This window comes from Sceloporus occidentalis, unplaced genomic scaffold (genome assembly GCF_023333645.1).
Source record: "Sceloporus occidentalis isolate IW3139 unplaced genomic scaffold, rSceOcc1.0.p SCAF_103, whole genome shotgun sequence".
Taxonomy (NCBI): Eukaryota; Metazoa; Chordata; class Lepidosauria; order Squamata; family Phrynosomatidae; genus Sceloporus; species Sceloporus occidentalis.
Genome location: NW_028317083.1, coordinates 150,547 through 172,171, shown reverse-complemented (window position 1 = coordinate 172,171; position 21,625 = coordinate 150,547). Strand labels below are relative to the sequence as shown.

At 41.4% G+C, this 21,625-nt stretch overlaps 1 protein-coding gene across 2 annotated transcripts; it reads left to right on the top strand.

The window, feature by feature from the left end:
• On the top strand, positions 1 to 19,159 carry LOC149283464 (eukaryotic elongation factor 2 kinase-like). 2 transcript variants are annotated; one of them, XM_089497502.1, is made up of 19 exons: positions 1 to 246; positions 2,977 to 3,027; positions 4,016 to 4,116; positions 6,530 to 6,590; positions 7,118 to 7,155; positions 8,594 to 8,765; positions 9,946 to 10,095; positions 10,442 to 10,574; positions 11,066 to 11,193; positions 12,462 to 12,663; positions 13,386 to 13,453; positions 13,957 to 14,028; positions 14,144 to 14,203; positions 16,129 to 16,137; positions 16,199 to 16,333; positions 16,622 to 16,810; positions 17,048 to 17,172; positions 18,170 to 18,348; positions 19,050 to 19,159. In XM_089497502.1, the coding sequence occupies exons 1-19, from the start codon at positions 1 to 3 to the stop codon at positions 19,157 to 19,159; spliced, it is 2,229 nt and encodes a 742-aa protein (XP_089353628.1). The 2 variants fall into 2 exon arrangements, with proteins under 2 accessions (XP_089353628.1, XP_089353629.1); XM_089497503.1 differs by lacking the exons at positions 2,977 to 3,027; positions 16,129 to 16,137.
• The last annotated feature ends 2,466 nt before the right edge of the window (positions 19,160 to 21,625 follow it).

The window sequence follows — 21,625 nt, the reverse complement described above, 5'->3', positions numbered from 1 at the left end:
ATGGCCGACGAAGATCTCATCTTCCGAATGGAAGGTCTTGACAACAACCGTTTACAAAACGAACTGCGCTCCGATTACAACAAGGCTGACAGCGGCGATGAGGACAACTTCTTCATCTGCCCCATAACAGACGACCCGGCGTCCCATCACGCCGCGAACAAAAAGAACGCGCACTTCTTCAGCAAGCTGGCCAAAGAAAGCGAGTACGGGAGCAGCTCCTCTCCCAGGAACTCCTTCAGCTTTAAGGTGTGTATCGGAATATACTCGGGTTTATGAATGCTGCCTTCGGGATGTCCTCATGTGGATCAAATATGTTTGGGTTCTTTGGTGCGTTTTATAAATTGCCCCGCGTCATCTCTATTAGATGGCATGAGAAGCTAGTCCACAAACAGGAGAGTTAGAACAAGGTGGTAGGAAAAAGATGTTACCCAGGAATGTGTTATTACTTTGAATTTTTTATTGTGGCTATTAGCTAAAGTATCTCACCAACGCTAGAAAAAAAAAGGATCAGTTCTGTAATTAGCATACCGTACTTAATAAAGAGAATTTCAGGTGGTTCGCTCATCCTGTAATCATGAAAGTTTGTTTCCCAATAAAACATGAACATCCTGATGATAGACCGTTGTATTATTATATAGATATACTGTATATATATATATATAATATAGATATAAATATATCTTAAGTGAAATGAATTGTGTAGTCTCCTGAGCGGAGTAGATACATGGAATGGAGTCACTTTCTTACACACGCATGTGATAACGGGGTTGGATTTTCATTTTCACGCTCGTGTAAAAACTTTGTAATATTATCAACAAAACCAGCTCTATGTGGAATACCAGAAGCGCAGAAGGAATGTTCGTGTATTTTAACTGTAAATACATAAATAATGTTACATTTTAGAGTAAATTGAAACATTAAGTATGAGATTCTATCTGTGTATTTGATTGAAGAGCAGAGTTACCCATTAGACCTGTGCCAATGGACCAGAAACCATTAAGATATTTTGCTTAGTTTTGGTCCATTCATTTGTGGATAATGAATTTTTATTTCCCGAGAGTGTTAGAGTGAGTGAGAGTGTGAGAGAGATTGAGTAAGAGTGTTACAGTGAGTGAGAGATTGATGTATTCTTATTCTTTCCACATCTAAAGCAATACTTTTCTGTAGATGAGTGTTTAATAATACTTCTACTACACCCTGAAACTTAAAAGGAAGGGTTTCCATCACCTTTACCCACCATAATTTATGTAATGTAAAACAAGAGAAACACTTTTTACACACAACATTCGGAATCCCAGTGAGAATTAGAGGGTTAATAATCCCAGTGAGAACGAAAGGGTTAATAATGTATTAAAGACCTTTCCAAAGGAGAAGGATTTGTTGCCAAACATTGCCGGTCAGAACTAGTCTGAAGCAGCGCCTGCTTCGGTCTTCCTATAGAGGTCAAAGGTTATATGGTCTGTTCTCGCACATGTCTTCACATCAAAACACTTGCCCTTAACCCTTTATGTGCTAGTGAAGCAGACAACACATTGCGATGTAAACAAATGGCAATAAAAAAATAATAATAATAACAAAAAAAATAAACCTATGGAAGCAATCAGATGGCTGGTATTTTTATTTCCAAAATAGGTGGAGGGGGAAATCCACCAAGAAATAAAAAATGACCAAAAATATATTTATATGTTTTTAATCTGACTTTTATAGTAATAATTGATGATAATAATAATAATAATAATCCGTGTACTGTATGTAGAGGTTTAATGCCTAGGGGGCAGGAGGTTGCGGTGCTGAGTATGGAGCAGTTGTCATAAACCCAATTTCTTTTTCCTTTATCTATTTTTTTTTATTTTGTGTTGTTTCTGATTGAGAACAAATCGGGCTTCCATGCGTGCAGGCTGAGAAAAAAAAACCGAGACTGTCCCTTTAAACCATACGTCGCCATCCATTGCTTTGTTCCCAGGTCTCCTTATAAACGATGATCTTGTTTTTAAACGTGCGTGAAGATGTTGGGTAGTTTGGAGCAAAGCAATTGCATTTTGTTTTGTTTATAATGTTTCACTTGCCCGCTGTCTTATTGTGCGGTTTGTCTTGTTTTTCTGCTTCCTGTATGATAAAAACTGCAGCCATTTACATGAGATATTTCCGAATAGATCTCAGATCTATATTTGTTACAGTAGGGGAGTCAGATAACATTTTTATTTATTTACTTAAAGAGTTAAATCATACAGCGGTAAAGAGAACAACATTTAAATATTTATTGATCTGTAAAGCAAATATAAAAATATAAGGACTGTTTTGTGAATTCATACTGGGGCCCTGCCAAGAGCAAACAAGATAATAAACCATGTTAACCCTCTGTGTACCATGGTGCAGTGCCTTGCTCAAGAATGATGGGCGTGCAAAGGGTTAAAGTAACTAAACTTTACCTTTAATGCGGTAACCTATGACAACACTGTTACTAAGCGTTTAATTTATGCTTCAAGAGCCATGAGATACCGGGGGTCACGTTGCATTACCTGGGAACAGACCAGGTCTGAACCCCGGGGGGCTCTCTGGATGTTAATGGGTCAGCATCGCAGAGGCGGGACTAGTTGCACACAGAGGTGGGGTTAGCTCACAATAGACCTGAAAGGGGGTGGTGAGTGGGCAGGACCTGGGTAGGGAGTAGGCGGGGCCTCATTCCTCTTCTGCCTACATATCAAATGCCGCCCCAGAGACCCACTTATTCTGCTGCTAGACAGATCCCATAAAAGCAATGGTATGATCCATTATGGGGATGCTTTATAATAACGCTATTGGTTTCTAGGAAGATTGTTCCATGTTCAGAACGTTGCCCTGTAGTAGCCAGTAGTCTCGTCAATAACCTCTAAGTCTTGTTATGACTGCTTGAATGTGCTTTCGAAGCGCGCTTTGCTTGCGTTATACTCTGCTTTCCGTGACCGTCTCCATTAATGTTTCTCGTGCATTTCCTAGAATGACAAACGTCAATTTTCTAAGCATGGCTGCTTGACTGATCGAGGTCGGGTACGTGTAATTACCCATTTGGATCTTTCCCCTTTTTTGTTTCCGACTAGCATTTTCAGACAGTATATTTAAGGTACCCAGTTCTCTGCAATAAATCCAGGACACGGTTCCAGACAGTGGATCTTTCAATTAACCCTTTTATGTCTAATTGCATTTTCTTCATAGACGGTACTTTACTGAACATATATTTTAGAGGCCCAGACTTTATGTAGAAATAAAGGGCATTTTCTGGCAAATTTCTATACCATGAAAAACATTCTTTAAGATAAAGGACAAAGAGAACGAGACCCTTAAGTATATTAGTTTTTTTCATTCTCCTTCTTTATATATTCCCGAATATTTATCTCATTCTTCCCTCTTACATCATCTTGTATGTTACGTGTGAAATTCCATCATGTGCTGCAATCCACAGCTTCCTGAAACCTTTGACAATCCTAACGCTACTTTTGAATACGCTTTGGTTGTTGTTGCTATGCCAACAACACTCTGTTGTATAACTGGTTATGGGATATTTAATGAACTTTCTCTTTAAGTCTCTTTATCCCGGCTGTTTTTAGGATATTGTGCTGACCGATCTGTCTAATCACCTTGTTCTTACCATTTACACTGCTCCTTATTAAAATAGTATACTATTATATAATTATAATATTATATAATATTCATATACTGGGCTGGAAATTCATCCCTGTCCACTCACCAGTAATTTTCCATAATTTTCATAATTCTGCTTGCTGGTCCACTCCATTGATGTTTTTCCCAGCCCTTAATCAATGAAAAAAAATTTTTATTTGAATTATTTTTTTTATTTTTATTTTTTGATGGTTGATATAGGTTTTATTCCAAAAAAAAAACCTCCATAATACTCCACGTGTCCATAATCAATGAAATCTTTAATTTCTCGCAAATTCTAATAAATCCAGATTTTTATTTTTTTTTTTGGATTAGATGAAATTAATCTAGTAACTTTCCATCGTTGTGTCCTCCGCAGGAAGCCTGGAAACATGCGATACAGAAAGCCAAGCAGATGCCTGACCCCTGGGCTGAGTTCCACCTGGAAGACATAGAGACTGAGCATGCCGTCCGCCACAGGTCTGTAGCCCCGAGATATCAGTAATCATCCCTTTGCTTAAAAATTCATCCAGAAACCCCAGGACGGCATTCAATAAACTCCTAAATACTCACGCTCCTTGATGGAACTTAAAGCTGCTGTTCCACTTAGACTAAAAATGAATTGCACTCTTTAATAAGCCTAAGCAGTAGGAGGAAAAGTGTTTTAAAGATTGTTATTATTATAGAGGTCTTCGCTTGATGGTTTTTGGCATGTTGCGTATGTGGCTGGATGATGTAGAGAGCCAAAGGCAAAGTATTACTAATATAAGGTGTTCATCTGTAAAAAAGATCTCTCCCCCCCCCCCACGTGAAAACACGGCTGATCCTTTCTGAAGGACGTCCTGTCTTCTCATGCGGTTCTTCGAGGTCTTTGCATCTTCAGGATTGAATTATAATAAGTGAAGAAACCCATTCTGTTTACTGCAGTTCAAGTGACACTCGACGTACTGTATTTAAAGGCCAGCAATCTAAAAGGCCGTCTGGCTCGCAGACTTAGGATCTTGGGACGGTGCCTGGTATGTCCCCAAATAAATCTGGAGAGGTTCTCAGTTACACGCACACGGCCAAGAGTACAGTATATACGCGGAACATAGCTTGTTAGTACTGGGGGAGAAGATGAGAGTGACGTTAAAGGCACACATATATCGTTATGTTTAAAGAACTTGCCAACCTCATTGTGTCATAATAATCATTCTGTTCTACAAACTGTAAGCTTTGGGTCCCACCTCAATCCAACGCTGATCCACGGGCTTCCAAACTCAGACCCAAAATATCTTTTCATTCACTGCTGAGAGATGCCGCTTTCCCAGACCTTATATTTAGAGTATGCTCATTATATAGTGGTGCATATATATATATATATATATATATATATATATGACAGTGGTAACCTTTAGCAGGGTCAGGTCAGGATGACAGCCCCATTCCACCGGATACAGAAATAGCAGGACATTTGAGGAGGTCGCGCTCCCTTTTTTTGGCTGATGGGACCCGATAGCTTGCACTCTTCGGTTTGCATGGGTCATCACATGTCTTTTTGCTGAAGACGTCACTCGCAGGAGGAGTAGGGATGGCTCTTCATTCTATTACACAAATATCCTTTTATAATGCATCAAATGCAATGCAAGCAGCGGGGGGGGGGTTGGAGAGAGAACAGTTACAGAGAGGGGATCTTTGAATGACTTTATTTAAGGCTGGCATTCATCAAACTTTAAGGCACTATATGTATGTGTATATATATATTCTGTGTTAAAAATAGTCCCCGGGTTTGTTTAGATACAAGTGAACTACCAGGGTAAAAATCACGGGGTCGTTCTTACAGAGATCAGAATAGAGCGCCGTGTGGGATGTCGTTCATCCATCTCCGGGCTGCCACGTTGTAGCCCAAAATGTTTCCCAGAGCGGGGACAGAATGTCTTGGTGGGAATCAATCCTTTTCCATAAAACATTAAGAAAATAAATCATGGAGGACGTATAGCTTCCTGTTTGTAAGTCAGAACTTTTTAAAGATTTCTCCAAAGTTTGAGATGATAAATATTCCATTGCTCACATGTTAAGAGCAGCAAGTTGTTTCCGCGGGCCTGATGGGGATATGTATGTATATGTTTATACAGTGTGTGTATACATATATATATATATATATATAATTTCAATGGAATAAAGTTTATACAACTGCAGAGGATACCGGTATTAGAACATGTCATTTTCCCAGATATTTCAAAAAACATTACTTTGTTATTATCATTTATTGTTTTATAAAGCGCCATCATATTCCACGGCGCTGTACAAAAGGTAAACAGGACATAACAAGTAGTAAATAATTCAAAAATTCGACTTGGAAACAAGGGGTAAGGAGGGCCCTTGCATCACTTATGTAATATATGACGGCAGGTAAAAACCATCTAGTCTGCCTGTTTTTTGTCTGCTGTTCCTTCTTCCGGTAAAGACTCGGACCTTAATCAGTCCTCGGTGATGCACGAGCCGTGTACCGGTCCTGTGCATTTTTAAATTCCCTTAATGTATTATCATCTACCACTTCTGCTGGGAGGCTGTTCCACTAACCTACCACACTCTCAGTAAAGTAAAACTTTCTTACATTATGTCTGAGCCTCTGAACATCCAAGCGCACTGCTGATGGTAACTCTTAATAGATAGGTCTAGGGGTGAGGGGATTATTCACAAAACTATGAGTTCCAGTGAGTTTAACCATTTCATCTTACTGATCTGACAATTTAAACAGCAAAAACATCTCCAAAGAGTTCCCCCCGCTAAAAAAAAGATGGCGCTGCAAAATGACTTACACTACCAAACGCATGATGTCATACTTTTTGTATTTTAGTGCTTTTATATAAACCACAGTGTGTATAAGAATAATATCCTTTTTGTTTTTTAGGTACAATGCTGTGTCTGGTCAGTGGGTGCAAGATGAAGTACTGATTAAAATGGCTTCTCAAGTAAGTGGCCCCTTCTTGCCCTATATTATATCTTCTTTTACTTCTCATTTTGCCGTTTGGCTATGAGGTTTAACCTGCTTCACCAGCTATGACCATAGGTATGAGTGAATAACAGATTATAATTATACCGTCTACCCCCAACCTTCCTCAATAAACCCCTCTGACGTTTTACTTACTGCTGCAAATTCCTGATTTTACTATAAAATTTATGTTTGACCTATAATTAGGCTGGGGTGGGAATATTATTATTATTCTTATTACCCTATTATTGGGAGTTTTGGGTATACCGGGCGTACATGAAGACCTGTGTCTCAGGATGGGGAGTGGGACATGGCCGAGCTGGCTTTGTGCCGCGCCACTTGGCCACCCTTCATGTAAATTAGATTTAAATGTCCGTTAGCGACCGAATTGGTACTGGTGCCCTCTCTAGTACCCACAACTTTTCAAGAAAACTTTTGGTTTGCTGTGTCTGGATATGAATTTTTTTTTAATATATGATTATTTTATTTGTTTTTGTTTTGTAACAGCCCTTCGGACGCGGTGCTATGAGAGAATGCTACAGGACGTAAGTATACCCCAGTGACGCTCTTGGCTTTTTCACATGGTGGTATGAATTCACCTCTGACTGATCATGTGGATAAATGGATAATTCTAGATTTTAAGCTCGTTTGAGCAGATCTTTGTTAGAGCTCGGGGAGCGGCATGTTGGCCAACAGAATGAAAGTCCTAGCGAGGGTCCATATGGATCTAGATCTGGCCACAGAGAAGGATCTAGATCTGGCTTGTTGTACTCCTCTCCACCGGTCAGGTGTTGGCTTGGAACCTGTTCTGGTTTTCCCGGGTGTATTCCTGAGATGGTTCTTTGTACAGGCCTTTTCTAGATATAATTATTAATGGTAGATTTTGGCATGAGTTGATGGGAACTCGGGAAGCTAACATTGCAGGTCCGTTACCAGCTGTCTAGGTTTTAAGATCTCCCCATGTGAGTGCCGGCTGCTGTCGCTTCACAAATACTCTGATCAACCTCTTTATCCATTATCCATCTTTGTTCAAACTATTCCTCTCATCTGCCAATGAAGCCATGTGTGTGACGGCTGATACGATTCCAGACTCATTAGAGTGTTTAGATTAAATTCTTACAGACAAAGGATAATGCAATGAGTAGACGTTCCAAACGCTGTCGGTATAGGGATGCTTATATGATAAACGTTTATTAACTGGGCTGGCGAGATAAGAATAGAACACCGTGTCCAACCAACCATTATGGATCCCTGGTTAAAACAGAATGTAGACTGAGGCGGAATAATTGTATCATTCAGTTTATCATGCTGTCGCTGTCTGGCCAGACCAGGGTTTGCAGACCGGGAAGGTCGGAAGGTTTTGCTCTTTTACTGCAGCTGCTGCCGCTTTGTGATAAGAATCCAGGGACACTGATAAGGCCTTTCCGCAGCTTCAGACATTAACCTTTCTATACATTCCATCGCCATGTAATAATGTGTTATATCAACCGGGGAGGAAATTCAATATATGGGTATTATTTTTAAAGGCAAGCGCCATGAACAAGCAAGTAGCTCATTTTTAACCTAGATCAATAGATGGGATCTTCACTAGATACCCTTTATAATGTCTGAGCCAAAACGAGCAGTCCTCATGGAAGGAGCAGTCCGGGAAGGAAATAAGCTTAGTAATGTTAAAAGCCACGATGGCAACCGGTCTCTTAATCTTACTGTAACAACACGACTGCTGTTATTTGCGGTATGAAGGAGCCACCAGCTATTGACTATGTTACTCGCTTTACGGCAGAGCTGATAAAGTCCTTTCAGGTTTAATTTTGAATGTATAAGGCAGTCATTACTGTAATATAATATGCAGCGCTCTAATTTATGTGGAACGTCAGCTGCCACAAAGTTTTCCTGCGGCTGGCTGAGCGTCATGGGTTTTATATTTTCTAAACCGTAAAAACGGATGGCGCTTACTAAGCTAAATGCTATTTACCCTGGCAGGAAAAAACTCTCCAACTTCTCACACAAGCAGCAGTGGAAAATCGCGTATAATTACGTCGCCAAGCGGTATTTAGAATCTGTAGACAGAGACGTGTATTTTGAAGATGTTCGACTTCAAATGGAAGCTAAACTGTGGGGAGAGGAATACAATCGCCATAAACCACCCAAACAGGTACCGAACAACACCCCCCCCCCCCCCGGCTGTTACCCTATCAATCATTACAGAAACCGTTTTATATCTTTAACTCGAGTTATACATTGTGCTGCAAAATGTATAGGTTAAAAACAATACTTTAACTGCTGACAAGGGGCTTACTGATCACAGTAAGGTGATTGCTTTACGGCAGCTGCTGTGTAGCTCTTTCGCCGTAGACCCTCATCAGTCCTCTATAGGCGTAGTTTCCAGAAAATGTAATCAAAGGTAAAGCTGTAGCATGTTTCTAAAGTCAATTCCAGCTTTAGACGGTAATAAAAGAATTAACTTAGTATATGTGACTTAATAATAAAGAAAAGGCAAGTTTCCCTTTAAGGTGCATAATGTACGGTTGCGGTCCTTCTATGTTAACGTATATATGTTAATGATGTCATGTGTCAGCGGCTGTAGATCACACGTGTGTGAGAAGCGACAGCTGAAGCTCTGTGAAAGTACAGCATGTACACGGCTCAGGTTCTAAACAGCTCCTGGAGGTTTCTCATATGTTTTGGGTGTGACACGTGGCGTACGTGACGCGCGTATTGTGTGCGGGCTTATTTACATTCTACAGGCCTCTCCCGCTGAAACGTGAGCCAGCCAGAGAAGGCAATGGCTGCCTCCCCGTGTGACTGCTTCCCACTGCCTGCCGGCTTCCCACTGCCTGCCGGCTGCTCCTCGTTCATCTGTTATCTAATCATTCTGCCGTCAGGAGATAACTCCCCGTCTGCCTTTATTTCAACTAGACAAACATTACTTATTTAACTATATCAACTGCAGCATGAAAAGTGCATTTTAATTGCGTTTATGTATAAATAGGATATGTATGAGTGAATTTTTTTTTTTTTACTTTTTTTTGATCAAATGTTTTTCTTTAAAATCCCAATTTAAAAAAATATTTTTTTCAATATTAATTTCAATTTTTAGCATTAATCATTTTTTTGTATTCTAATTATTAAAAACAATAAATATTTATTATATTTACATGTATGTATATATTGTGTATTTATTATATAGTTTTTTAAATTTAATTTAGATGTCATTTCCATTGCATTTCCATTAGTAGACTTTCCATTGAGGCATGCTTTAGTAAATAATCTTGGTATATGGTTTCCGTATGGAGAGAGATGAATATTATATATGTCTTTAATGTTCACCGCAGGTCGACATTGTGCAGATGTGTATCATCGAAATGAAGGACAGACCAGGCAAGCCGCTTTTCCACCTGGAGCATTACATCGAGGGAAAATATATTAAATACAACTCAAATTCTGGCTTTGTCCGAGATGATAACATCCGCCTCACCCCGCAGGTACCTTGTGAATCAATTTCCAACGGTTTAATGTATATGTTATATTTGTGCCGTATTAAAAACGGCCAGTAAACTTAAAAAATTGCTTTGGCCACTTAAAGAGATACTAGTCATTTTTTGGGTTTTGCCGGCGGCGCATGTTACCGGCACTGCTTGCTTGCAGACAGCGATCCAAGACTGGCAGAGTAGAGATTGCTTTTCGGAGTCTACTGGCCCTTTAAATGTTCACTTTAGTAAGCATTGATATGATTTGGGCAGATACGTATTATAGTAAAGTTTTATCATATATTTTATGTATTTTATAGCCGGTTTCTAGAGTGTTTGGTTGTTTATATAATTTTCTTAGGCTTTCAGTCACTTCACGTTTGAGCGTTCCGGACACCAGTTGATTGTCGTTGACATTCAGGGAGTCGGGGACTTGTACACCGACCCACAGATCCACACTGAGAGCGGGACGGATTTTGGAGACGGCAACCTAGGTATTACATTTTGTGTCACCCGTTGTACAGCACTACAGGATATGATGGCGCTATATAAAACAATAATAATTTATAGAAAAATGAATGCGTTACGTTCTACTCAAGTGGACTTAACAGATCGCTCCATACGTTATAAACCGTTCTATTTGACCCGTGTGCCGCTGTGAGTGGAACATGTATAAGATGGTTATTTGGCGGGGACAAAAAAGGTTACTATATTCAATCCACACAGCGGCTATAATAAGATTGTATACTTTGTAGTAAGTTTTGCACTTTTTAATCAGTTTTGTGTGTTGAAGCTTAAACAGTTACATATGTCTGGGTATAGTTTCCCCGAGTCTGCTTGCCTATAACGAAATACAAAACTATTGATTTTTCTTTTACTTAACATTGGATGTAAAAGTAGTTTTTATCCTGGCTGGTTAAATGATGTGATCTGTATTTATTTGGTCGTTTTCTATTCATGTCTCTCGTTTCTGAAATATGTCTAGGGGTCCGAGGAATGGCCCTGTTTTTCCACTCCCACACCTGCAACCGGATATGTAAAAGCATGAAGCTGGCTCCGTTTGACCTTTCGCCAAGAGAGACTGTCTTTTTGGATAACTGCGCTAAAATGTTGGTTAGTGTTTATTCCAATGCCTAATGACAATTGTGCCTGTACTGGAAATTAGGGGTGTATTCGCTCAACCAGGAGGTGCATTTCATCTCGCTGAATGCATTATACATATTAAAGGGCCTGTCCCAGTGAGCTTCTCCAAGAAGAGTCACATCAATGTACCATGGAATCTGCTTGCTTTCTATATAAAAAAAAAATGTAAAATGGGTAAATTGATGATAGGAGTTTTAATAAATATCTCCACATTAACCATACGTTATACAGCTCAGCCCTTCTTCGCTGCTCGCTGTATCCTTCATAGTGACCTCTAGGATTTGATATGTTTATCTCTTAGTCCCCTTGACATTGTAAATATACACATTATGCCTTAATACGTGGCGTGAAAATAAAATAACATTTCTAGTATCATTTTTTTTAAGTTCCAAGCAAATAGAAGCTGTAGGAGATACCAGAAGCTCCGGTGGAACCCTCTCCAGGGTTACACTTATGGACCTGTACGGGTCTTGGAAAAAGTCAAGGAAATTATCATTCCATTTTATTTTCCACCAAAATAGAGGAATTAATTAACCCTTTGCTGTTCCTCTCTTCGAGAATATTCTGTCACGACCCGCTTTTTCCCCGTTGGGAGACGGTAGGGAAATAAGTTGTGCGATTGCTCCGTGGTCTGTCTCCTGGAACATGTCTATATCTGGTACAAGAGATAACCCAAATATTTATAACTTGCTTTCTGTTCTATCTGTTCGAGGAGCTTAAGCTATTCCTGGAGCTTTATATTTAACCTATTTCCAAAACAATGCCCGGCTGCGGGGATGGGAATTATGTGTGCGACGGTCTTTGTCCCTGGCGTAGACAGGACTGTTGTCATATTGTCTTTCGCTGACGTAAGATAGCGTACGGGTGGGCCCCGTGACGGACTTTGAAACAAAATACGACTATAATTAGAAAATATAGTTCTAGGAATGTAAATGCGATTGAGCAAGGGTTGCGTTCCATTGGTTGGTTGTGACTACGCTGCTTTATGTAGAGATTTGGTGTAAAGTAGAGGTTGTTGCCATAGAAAAGTTTCTGTGTTGTTTTTATGTGATTAAGAGAAAAGTATAAAATTGTACACATTAAGGAGTTCACGTAATGTTTTGTCTAAGGGGAGCAGCACCTTAAAGCTCCGTTTGTTAGTATCATGAGACGCATGACTTATCTTTAGTCTGTAAGTCAGCGCATGGTTTACATGCGTTCACCCGCTCGCAGCTGACTACCTCTGGTGTTTTGCCCAGCAATCTGCCCAGACTGTCCTCCGTGGCATAGAAGAAACATGTGGCAGCGCCAGAGTCAGGACCATGTCTGGCAGCCGCCCCCCGCTGCTTTCCCGGCTTTCCGAGAACTCGGGAGATGAGAACATGAGCGACGTGATGTTCGACTCTCTGCCCAACTCGCCGTCCCCAGCCACTCCTCACGGTCACAGGTTTGATGGGCACGGTAGGTACATGATCATGGGAACGTATCGCACTAGTAGCTTGTTTACAGACGTGTATAAAACAGATCAGAAGGTGCTGATGTGCCTAAGGTCTGCTTGTAGCTTTCTCCCCAAGCAATTCCAAGAGACAGGCAGGAGACCTTCTGTTGCTTCCAACGCAGGTCATTTGTATTTCCATAAAGAATGCTCATTCCAGAACAAACTAATTGGCTGTCAAATCCTACACGTTTCTCCCACCGCTCCTTACACAAACCTCTCAGCGTTTTTTAATTAGGGCAAAGAGCTGAAAATTTTACACTTACACATGTTTGTGGGTAATATTAAATTATATGAATAGGAATGCAGACAATGACTCCTATAAGTTGTAGCTTGCCAAGTTCTTTCTACGTCAGTGTAGATGGTAGCGTTGTCCTTCATAGTTGCGTCCAACCTTTGAGTATGAGGATCCGTCAAATATATTGGAGATCTCCACACATCTGTGGGCTTCATGCAGTGAATGGTGAGCTCTTTAACTGTACCTTCCAAATGTATTTGTGGTCTTGGAGAACATGCTATGATGCCATGTGCACCTATAGAGAAGGAGACAGTAACAGTGCACCGCAATATGTACATATAGGGTGCTAGTGCGTGTTATGGGTTGTAGTACATGTGTGTGTTTTTGCTGTTGTGGGACAATGAATCATTCCAGAGCGATTCACTTTCGATGTTTTCATTTTCTGGACAGGCTGGCCCTTTTTCAATGAAGTGGATAATTTAGTTCATGAAGACAACTACAACAGCGATAATCACAGAGTACGTATCTTTTCTAGTCTTAATCATGCAGGTTTTCTGGATAAAAATAAAAACAATTTAAAGTATGATTCTCAGTTTAGATGAACTCCGGTCTTCGTCAGAAATCTATTTTGGCTGAAATGCTGCTGACCTCCACTCTACTGTTGGCTGTGTTGAGCGTGCAGGGCTGTATTCACTAAGCCCAGAGTTAGATCCCAAGCAGGGAGCTGAAATATGAAACAACTTGCATACAGCTCGGCCAATATCGGGGTCAAATGCTTTGGACATCAAGTTGAATAAAGTCTTTCCGAATCCTTTCTGAATTCATGGCTGAGCTTGGAACTCCAGTGGCGTCAGCCTCATCTGTTGGACCTGACCAAATTCATCCAAAGCCAACACGTTCTTAACCCTGAAGGCCTCCTGCCAAATTAAATCAGTTGCTTGCTTTGGTCAGTTTCACTGACTTTTGTTGAATGGATTTATTGTTTTTACTATGAATTAGTTCAATGTTTTACATCCTAAAGGACTCAGAAAATGGAGGTGACAGCGGATGTCCCAGTGAAAAGAGAAGTGAATCGGATGAGATGGAACCTCGGGTAAGTTCTGAATTGCCCGTGTTCTTTAGAGGTTTTTGTAAACATTTTGTGATAAGTATAATTACAGTTTTTCATGTGAAGACTTTGCCTCCATTGAGTATTTGTTTGCATACAGAATCATTCCAACTACAACCGAAGACGTCTTGAATCAGAATCAGAAGACAGTTTTGGAAAGGTAAATCATTTATTATACTAAAACCAAGCCCTTTTCATCCCTTACGTTCGTTAATTATTAAAATAGCAGCATAGGCATAAACACAATGTTACAGTTACACATCTCGCCTTTCCATTTCTCCACCATAACCTTTTTCCCCAAATATATCCTTCTTTCAACCACTAGATACAACACACCGCTATAATCTATCATCCTCGTCCCTGCTGTCCCCCAAAAAGCTCATTCATCTAACAGTCCTCCTCCTTTTTCATCCCATGCCGCTACTCCTTCTTCCCCATAGTCATGAAAAAGGAAAACGAAGAACGTATGTTTTTTTGGAGCCGCGCGCGTCAGTCATTCCTCCCTCGTGCTTTAATTAAGCCTAGGGAATATGCCATTAATGTATATGAACAGGAAGACACTTCTAGATTGCAAGCTTGTGCGCCGAGCGCTCCTAGTCTAATGCGCCGGTTCTTCGTAGTTTGTCTGTTCTAGTTTTTTATGTACGGATTGTAAGAAGCGCTGCAGAAATTGTTGGCGCTATATAAATAAAAGATAATAATATTAAAAGACATTTGTTTGCGGCAGCCATCTTGAATATAAATAACGAGCCGTTCTTCTCAATGAATTACTAATAATGACTACGGGACTGTGGGTTTGTAGCGCTGCCGATTTCTTCCTTGACCTGTATCCTCATCTATTCCTTTCCTGATCTTTTTCTTTCCAATTAGAGGAAAGGTGTAAATAAAGCCTATGTGAACCCTAGAAACAGCCCCCGGAGTAAACTGGTGATTCTGCATGACCCCCCACCCTCTGTCAGAGTCTCCCACGATTCTCTGCATCTGTTTCAGTCTGTTTCCATTGAATCGCACATGTTTGGATGGCTTTATATCCTAACTGGAACATTATTTGACATCCTGCAGGTATACTTTAATTGGCTTTAGCATTAGAATTTAAATGTTGGAGCAAGAGATCATAGTCTAAAACTAGAGGGTCAAAGTCTCAGATGTAATGTAAGGAAGTTTTACTCTATGGAGAGGCTGGTAGATATATGAAACAGCCTCCCAGCAGAAGTGGTAAAGGAATTTAAGCATGGGATATGCATAAGGATATCCTGAACCTAAGATGAGATCAAGGACTGATTAAGATCCAAGTCTTACATCAAGAGAAATGGGCAGACTAGATGAGCATAGACTAGATGAGCATAGACTAGATGAGTTAGCCATGCTTAGTCCCATCAACCAAATGAATGCATGATGTGTAAAAGAATACCAGCCATCCAACCATGGGGCTCAAAAAGCTGTCAGCTGATTATTAAAGCTCCGGTCCAGCAATTACGATGAACCTTTGATAAAGGCAAAGGTGTGTGTTTGATGTGATGTTCTTTCATCTATTATGGAGCCCCTCTAAGGTCTAAAACAGCCCCCCGCAGCGGGGATTTAAATACCCCTGCGGTACATAAAGCATGCAGATACCTGGGCCCACTACATGGCTTTATTATACATTTGATGCTTATTGTATATATATGATTTGTATTTGGTCATTAAGATGTTGTCCTGAAAAGTTAGTTTAAGCCGAGTTAAGGTTTTTTTTTTTCCAGTTTAGCCCCCTGAAGGCCAGAAGGACAGGCAAAGACATTATTTTCCCATTTGCCCCCCGAACGGAGTGCATTGGACGGCTGTTCTTGCACTCTTATGGTCAAAGGTCACATGTCATGTTAAGCATGGGATTGTGTGCTTTAATCTGATGTGATGACGAAACAGAAATAGTTAATTTATTTCTGTTAGTGTATGCAAATGGTTAATGAGATTTGGAAATGTTCATATTTTGGGTGTTTGGATGAATGGCGGTTGACTGTGTTTTAATGTTAATCTTATCTGTGACTATAGCCCCCTAAATTGGGGGCCTTTGCACTGTTGGCAGGCTACAACTCTCATCATCTTGAGGCAGCCAGAGCGTGGCTTTAAACAGGATTTTGCAGAAAGTTAGCTGAACTCGTTGAATTTTGCTCTGTAGGTCTCCGTGGAGAAGTGGAACCAGTTCCACGCGGCTCGTGTCCACATTCACCGACCCTCCTGCGTCGCGATGGAAGTACAAAGACTCAACGCTCTTGAACTCGAGAAGAAAATCGGCAAATCCATTCTGGGGAAGGTGATGTCACTGCCATATATTTCACCACTAAATGCTTTAATTGGGCCGTTTACCCCTTAAAACAAAAAACCCAAAAGATATTGTTCAGGAATAATAATAATAATAAAGAAAGCGCTCTTCCTTGGGTTTTTTGTTTTTTTTTGACATCTGTCTTTTTTTCACTTTTCTGTAAGTCGTATTACTATTTCTGATCACACTTCTGATTTTTACAGATCATTTGTCTGTTATTTTAAAAAGATGTATTAAAGTTGTGAGGTCACAATGAATGCGGTTGCCATTTCCTCGCAGGTTCACTTGGCCATGGTGCGGTACCACGAAGCAGGCCGCTTCTGTGACAAAGACAAAGAGTGGGACCAAGAGTCGGCCATTTTTCACCTGGAACACGCGGCTAACTGCGGGGAACTGGAAGGCATTATTGGCCTGGGACTGATGTGCTCACAGCTACCCCACCATATTCTGACCGAAGTCACTGTGCAGGTAACGTGTTGGGTCTTCAGCGCACCCTGCTGGGAGTTTTTAAAGGTACCTGCACTTTAATGACATCATAGCACAACTCCGAAGGACACGTAACAGGGACAGTTTAGCTCACTGGGCTCTGGCGATCCGGAGGTTGCGGAACTGGAAGCAGGCTTTGTATAAGAGCGTAATTGGTACCCTATGGGCTGTAGTAGGTAAGATATTAACCGCTGCATATGTATTTATGTTTCTTTTAAGGACACAGACAAGAACAGAATTAAGGGGTTTAACTATTTGTTGATGGCAGCTGAGGCTGGAGATCGTCCTTCAATGATTCACGTCGCTCGATCTTATGATACTGGAATAAACCTGGGATCAGACAGGTGATTTAATCCCAGACTGTCCTTCATACACTAACATTACTACATACCCCCCCCCCCCCCCACGACTCAGCTGTCTACATTACAACACCTTTGTTGGGGGGGGAGAGGTAGGGCTGGGGCCGGTAATGGTTGGGGTGCAGCTACCCACAAATCTTACAGCGAAAGCCACGCGGGAGCTGCTGACGAGGCACAGACCTCCATGCATTTTACAGCTTGGATCGGAGTATCTCCCCAACTGGCCCATGAGCCACGCTGTCCGCAAAAGCAGGACAGGTGGGAGAACGCCTAAAAATCTGGACTGTCCCCATAAGTCTGGGACTGTTGGGAGGTATGCTATTATATGTCGTGTTACTGCTTGGTAGTCAGCATCCCGTTAAAACCGCTGAGTAGTGGAAAGAACTAAAACCAAAGTGCGAAAAGTTTGGTTTTTTTTTGCGCTAATGATTAATGGAAAGGTCTGGCAGCTGACAGATCCTCCGTAACTGGATCCGATCTTTGGACTTCCTTTGCTCTATCCTGAGTCACTGGTCACTAATGGCCCTGACAATGACATCATGTGGGAAATCCACTCCCTGAGTGGGCTGCCATGGCAGGATCCCAAGCCTCTTTCAAGCAGCACACTCCAAACACACAAATTCTTCTAAATCCTGTAAATCACTTGTGCATTGACATATTGTGGCCTCACCCTGGTTAAGCAAAAATGTATACTGAATGGCTGAGTTGCAATTATTCACAAAATAGCCTGTGCTAATGCCTAGCGGCTCTGAGGGCCGTGCTGCCGGGGGCCACAGAAATCATTACAGAGCTGCGCATGCTGACTGGACACGTGCAGTAAATGAAGTCTATCATGGCGGCTTGGTGGGGTTCGTTTGCAAGCTAGTCTAGGGCTCAGTGGCATCTTAATCCGACTTTCTTTAGAGGTCGCACAGTATGCTGGCTTAACCTCATGGGAGTTGTAGTGCGGCAGCTAGAGACTTGTTGGCTGCTCTTTCCGCAGGTTACAAGACTGGCAGCAGGCTCTGTTCTGGTACAACTCTGCCCTCAACATGACCGACTATGACGAAGGAGGAGAATACGACGGGACTCAGGACGAGCCCAAGTACTTGCTGCTGGCTCGAGAAGCCGAAATGTTACTCACGGGGGGGTTTAAACTGGAGAAAGACCCACAGAAAGCCGGTAAAGATCAATAACAACTTTGTGTTCTTATTTCCATAGCAAGCTGTAGATAACTTAACTACCTAGTTGATACGAGACAGTAACTCCCATCATCATCACCCTTGAAGCCGCTGACTTGAATGATGCGTTACAGTTACAGCTAAATCATCATCGACACTAATATTTGCTTTATAACTAGCTATTTTTGATGACATCTGTTTCTTTTTGGCATGTTTGCACTTCTAGGCATGTTATATACATGTGCGCGTACTTGAGAACATGCAAACACATGTTAACGTAACGTGTCGGTGTTTGATGACACGCACTCCCCTTTGTCCTCTGATCACTCACTAGTGTTTGTCCTGCTGATATTGATCCAAAGACTATTTGTTTGCCCCTTGCTGGAGGACCTAAAAACAAATGCAAGCTGGAGGTTGTTTTAATGTCGTAACAGAGTGTCCTAAAAATGTGCCCGGTCAGCGCTATCGCACATTGTCTTCTAGGGACACTCAAGCCTCTTGAAAGCCTCACAAGTCGTCCCGTTTTTAACCAAAGCTGCGGAATAAATCTTTATATATAAGACTTTCCTTCTCCCTTCGTGATCAGGCACAAGCCAGCCTGTTGAGAGCCGGATAGCGTGCCGGCGGCAGACGGTTGTACATAACGGCTGTATAGAAGGACCCAAGTAAATTAGGATCATTGAACTGTTGTTTTCTTTCTAGGTGATCTATACACGGAAGCTGCTGAAGCCGCCATGGAAGCCATGAAGGGGAGATTGGCAAACCAGTACTATCAAAAAGCGGAGGAAGCTTGGGCGCTGATGGAAGAATAATCCCTTTGGTTAAAAGGAATAACGATGGCAGCTCATGCAAAAAAAAATGCACGACTTCAGTCCGTGACTCCAGGACATTATGGGCCCTGGGTGATTCTTATGCAGTAATGTAGAAGTCCAGGCCTCGGGGCTGCAAACAGGACAGGGGTTCTGTGAGTCCTGTCTGGAAACAAGTCCTTTAAAGGGACCCTGAGAGCCCGACTGAAGGAGAATGCAAATCAAAGCGCTCTCTGTCTGCTTTAATATGCATTCTTCAGAAATTAAAAACCCCCCACGAGGTGCAGCCAACCAGTGGCAGGGGGTCACGGGGGTCTCCACAGACCCCCGCCCACAGTGTTTCCAGCGCTGGAGCTGGCTGGTGCCGAGTATGTCACGTGTTCGGCTGAAGACATCTACTGCATGGAAACTAGCAACAAGGGCCAGGGGGCCGATGCATTATGAAAATGTCATACGGCCACGCAGCTACCATATGCATTAAAATGAATTTGATGGCTGGAGTGTCTGTCCCTTTAATTATTTTTGGGATTCACACAAATGATGTCCTGTTTGCGGCTCTTGAGACCTGGACACCACTTTCTAACGCTTGCTTACATCGCCACATACACAATCCAGAGCATTCTATCAATATCTGATGCCGTGGTATTGTTCCGATCATCTGGATTGGGATTTCCAATAATCTATATAATTTTTTAGAGAGTACATGTGGCACTGGGCATGGTTATATGTTTGCCCGACCCTGGTGTGGCTCATGCCTTTCCATATTTGCTATAAAAGGGTACATGTTTTACCTTTAATATATGTAACATTCACTCCTGCAGTCAACTGGTTATTCACTAACCGTATAGGAAGACGCTCTTAATCCGGGTTCCCCTACACCTAAACATTTTATGATATTGTAGGGTTGAGACAAAGTGTTTGGTACTAGCCAGAGCCGGCCTGCACTGGTCATCTTCAGAAATCTTTACGGACTATAAATGTAGTTCTTTTGACTGCTTTTCTAAACCCGGTTATTGCGAAAGGGGATTTAACCCCCGCACTGCTATTGACAGGATTATGGTGCTTATTCTATAACCTGAACGTTTTAGGACCTTTGATCAGAGAGCTGGTGGGTTTCGATTAAATATGTGGTACATATAGCTTCTTCCCAGGGGTGCCTAGTGACCCTGTTGAGATTATTCTTGATATAGCTGGAGTTAACCCTTTAGGCAGTTTAGCGAATACCAGGCAATTATGTCACCCAGGCCAGCTCAGTGGATTTTGTGGACAAGCCTCAAGGCGGATCTTCTGGAACCAAATCTAATGCTGTAAATAACTTTTCTGCGGTTATATTTCTTCTGTGCCGCAGCTTTACTATTATCCGGTACAAAGGGCTTCATCTACAAAGCTGTCCATATATCAATATGCAAAAGTCATAGGTCCATGACTTCTCACCATTAGTAGTACTTCTGCGGGTATCACTAATTTGGCGACACAGTTTCGTCTTTTATTTTTAATCCTACAATTTCATTTTTTTTCTTTTCGTATTAAGAATCTCAGACTCCCTGGTGGTCTACAAATGGCTACAGATCCATGCGGATAGAATTTCTTGGGGGGTCGCATGGAGAAGGCTTCTTATCAATAACTAATCCATCGTTACCACATTTCAGAAAATAGTCTGGTATTCCGTGTATTTGATTTGTACGAGCTCTGCGGAATTAAGTATTAGTGTACAGGTGGAAAGGGTGGATTTGCTCATTTTTATATAGTTTTGATTATTCTAGCATGTTTACATTAACCCCCTAAATGCTGGGTAACTTGAAACCCAGTGTTGATTAAAAGGGTTCTGCTAGTTGGTTCTGTGCAAATTTGTTGATGGGGTTTTAATACTAAGTGGTTCATTTAACGTAGGAATTTTGGAGCAAAAAAAAAAATCCATGCCTCATCTTTTAGTGTCCGCTATTCGCTTTGACAATGACAGTTAATAGAAGTGATTAAAACATCTTTATCTGCGTGTGAGTGTTCTAAATCAGAACCGATAGGATGCTAGCGGGGGCTATGCTTTCTTACATTGGAGGGGTACTCCTCTGCTTGCAAATTGTGGAACAGATCTTGTCCCATTTATTGTAATCTAGAGTTTGATTTACTCCCCAAAACTGCAAACCATGGAATACAAAAAAAAATGTAAAAAAAATCTGGGGTTGGCTGATAAATATTGCCCCCCCCCATCTCACTATAGAAGTATAAAAAGTGATTCTAGTACAAAGATACAAAGTACGTGATCCTGTCCTTACTACGGGAAATTTGGTTATGGGTGATAAGACCCAGTAGCTGCTGTGATGTCATTCGAATGCAGACACTATAATTTACCCGTCACCCCATTTTTATATATATATATACATATATATATATAGCCCCCAATGGGAACTCAATGTCATCAGTGTGACACCCATGGGGAATACTTGACCCAATAATACATTGACGCGGCAG

Excerpts from the sequence above, each read along its gene's own strand:
- LOC149283464 (XM_089497502.1), top strand. The coding sequence starts at position 1 with ATGGCCGACGAAGATCTCATCTTCCGAATGGAAGGTCTTGACAACAAC. Across the intron at positions 247-2,976 it reads GGAACTCCTTCAGCTTTAAG|AATGACAAACGTCAATTTTC; the intron begins GTGTGTATCGGA and ends TGCATTTCCTAG. Across the intron at positions 8,766-9,945 it reads GCCATAAACCACCCAAACAG|GTCGACATTGTGCAGATGTG; the intron begins GTACCGAACAAC and ends TGTTCACCGCAG.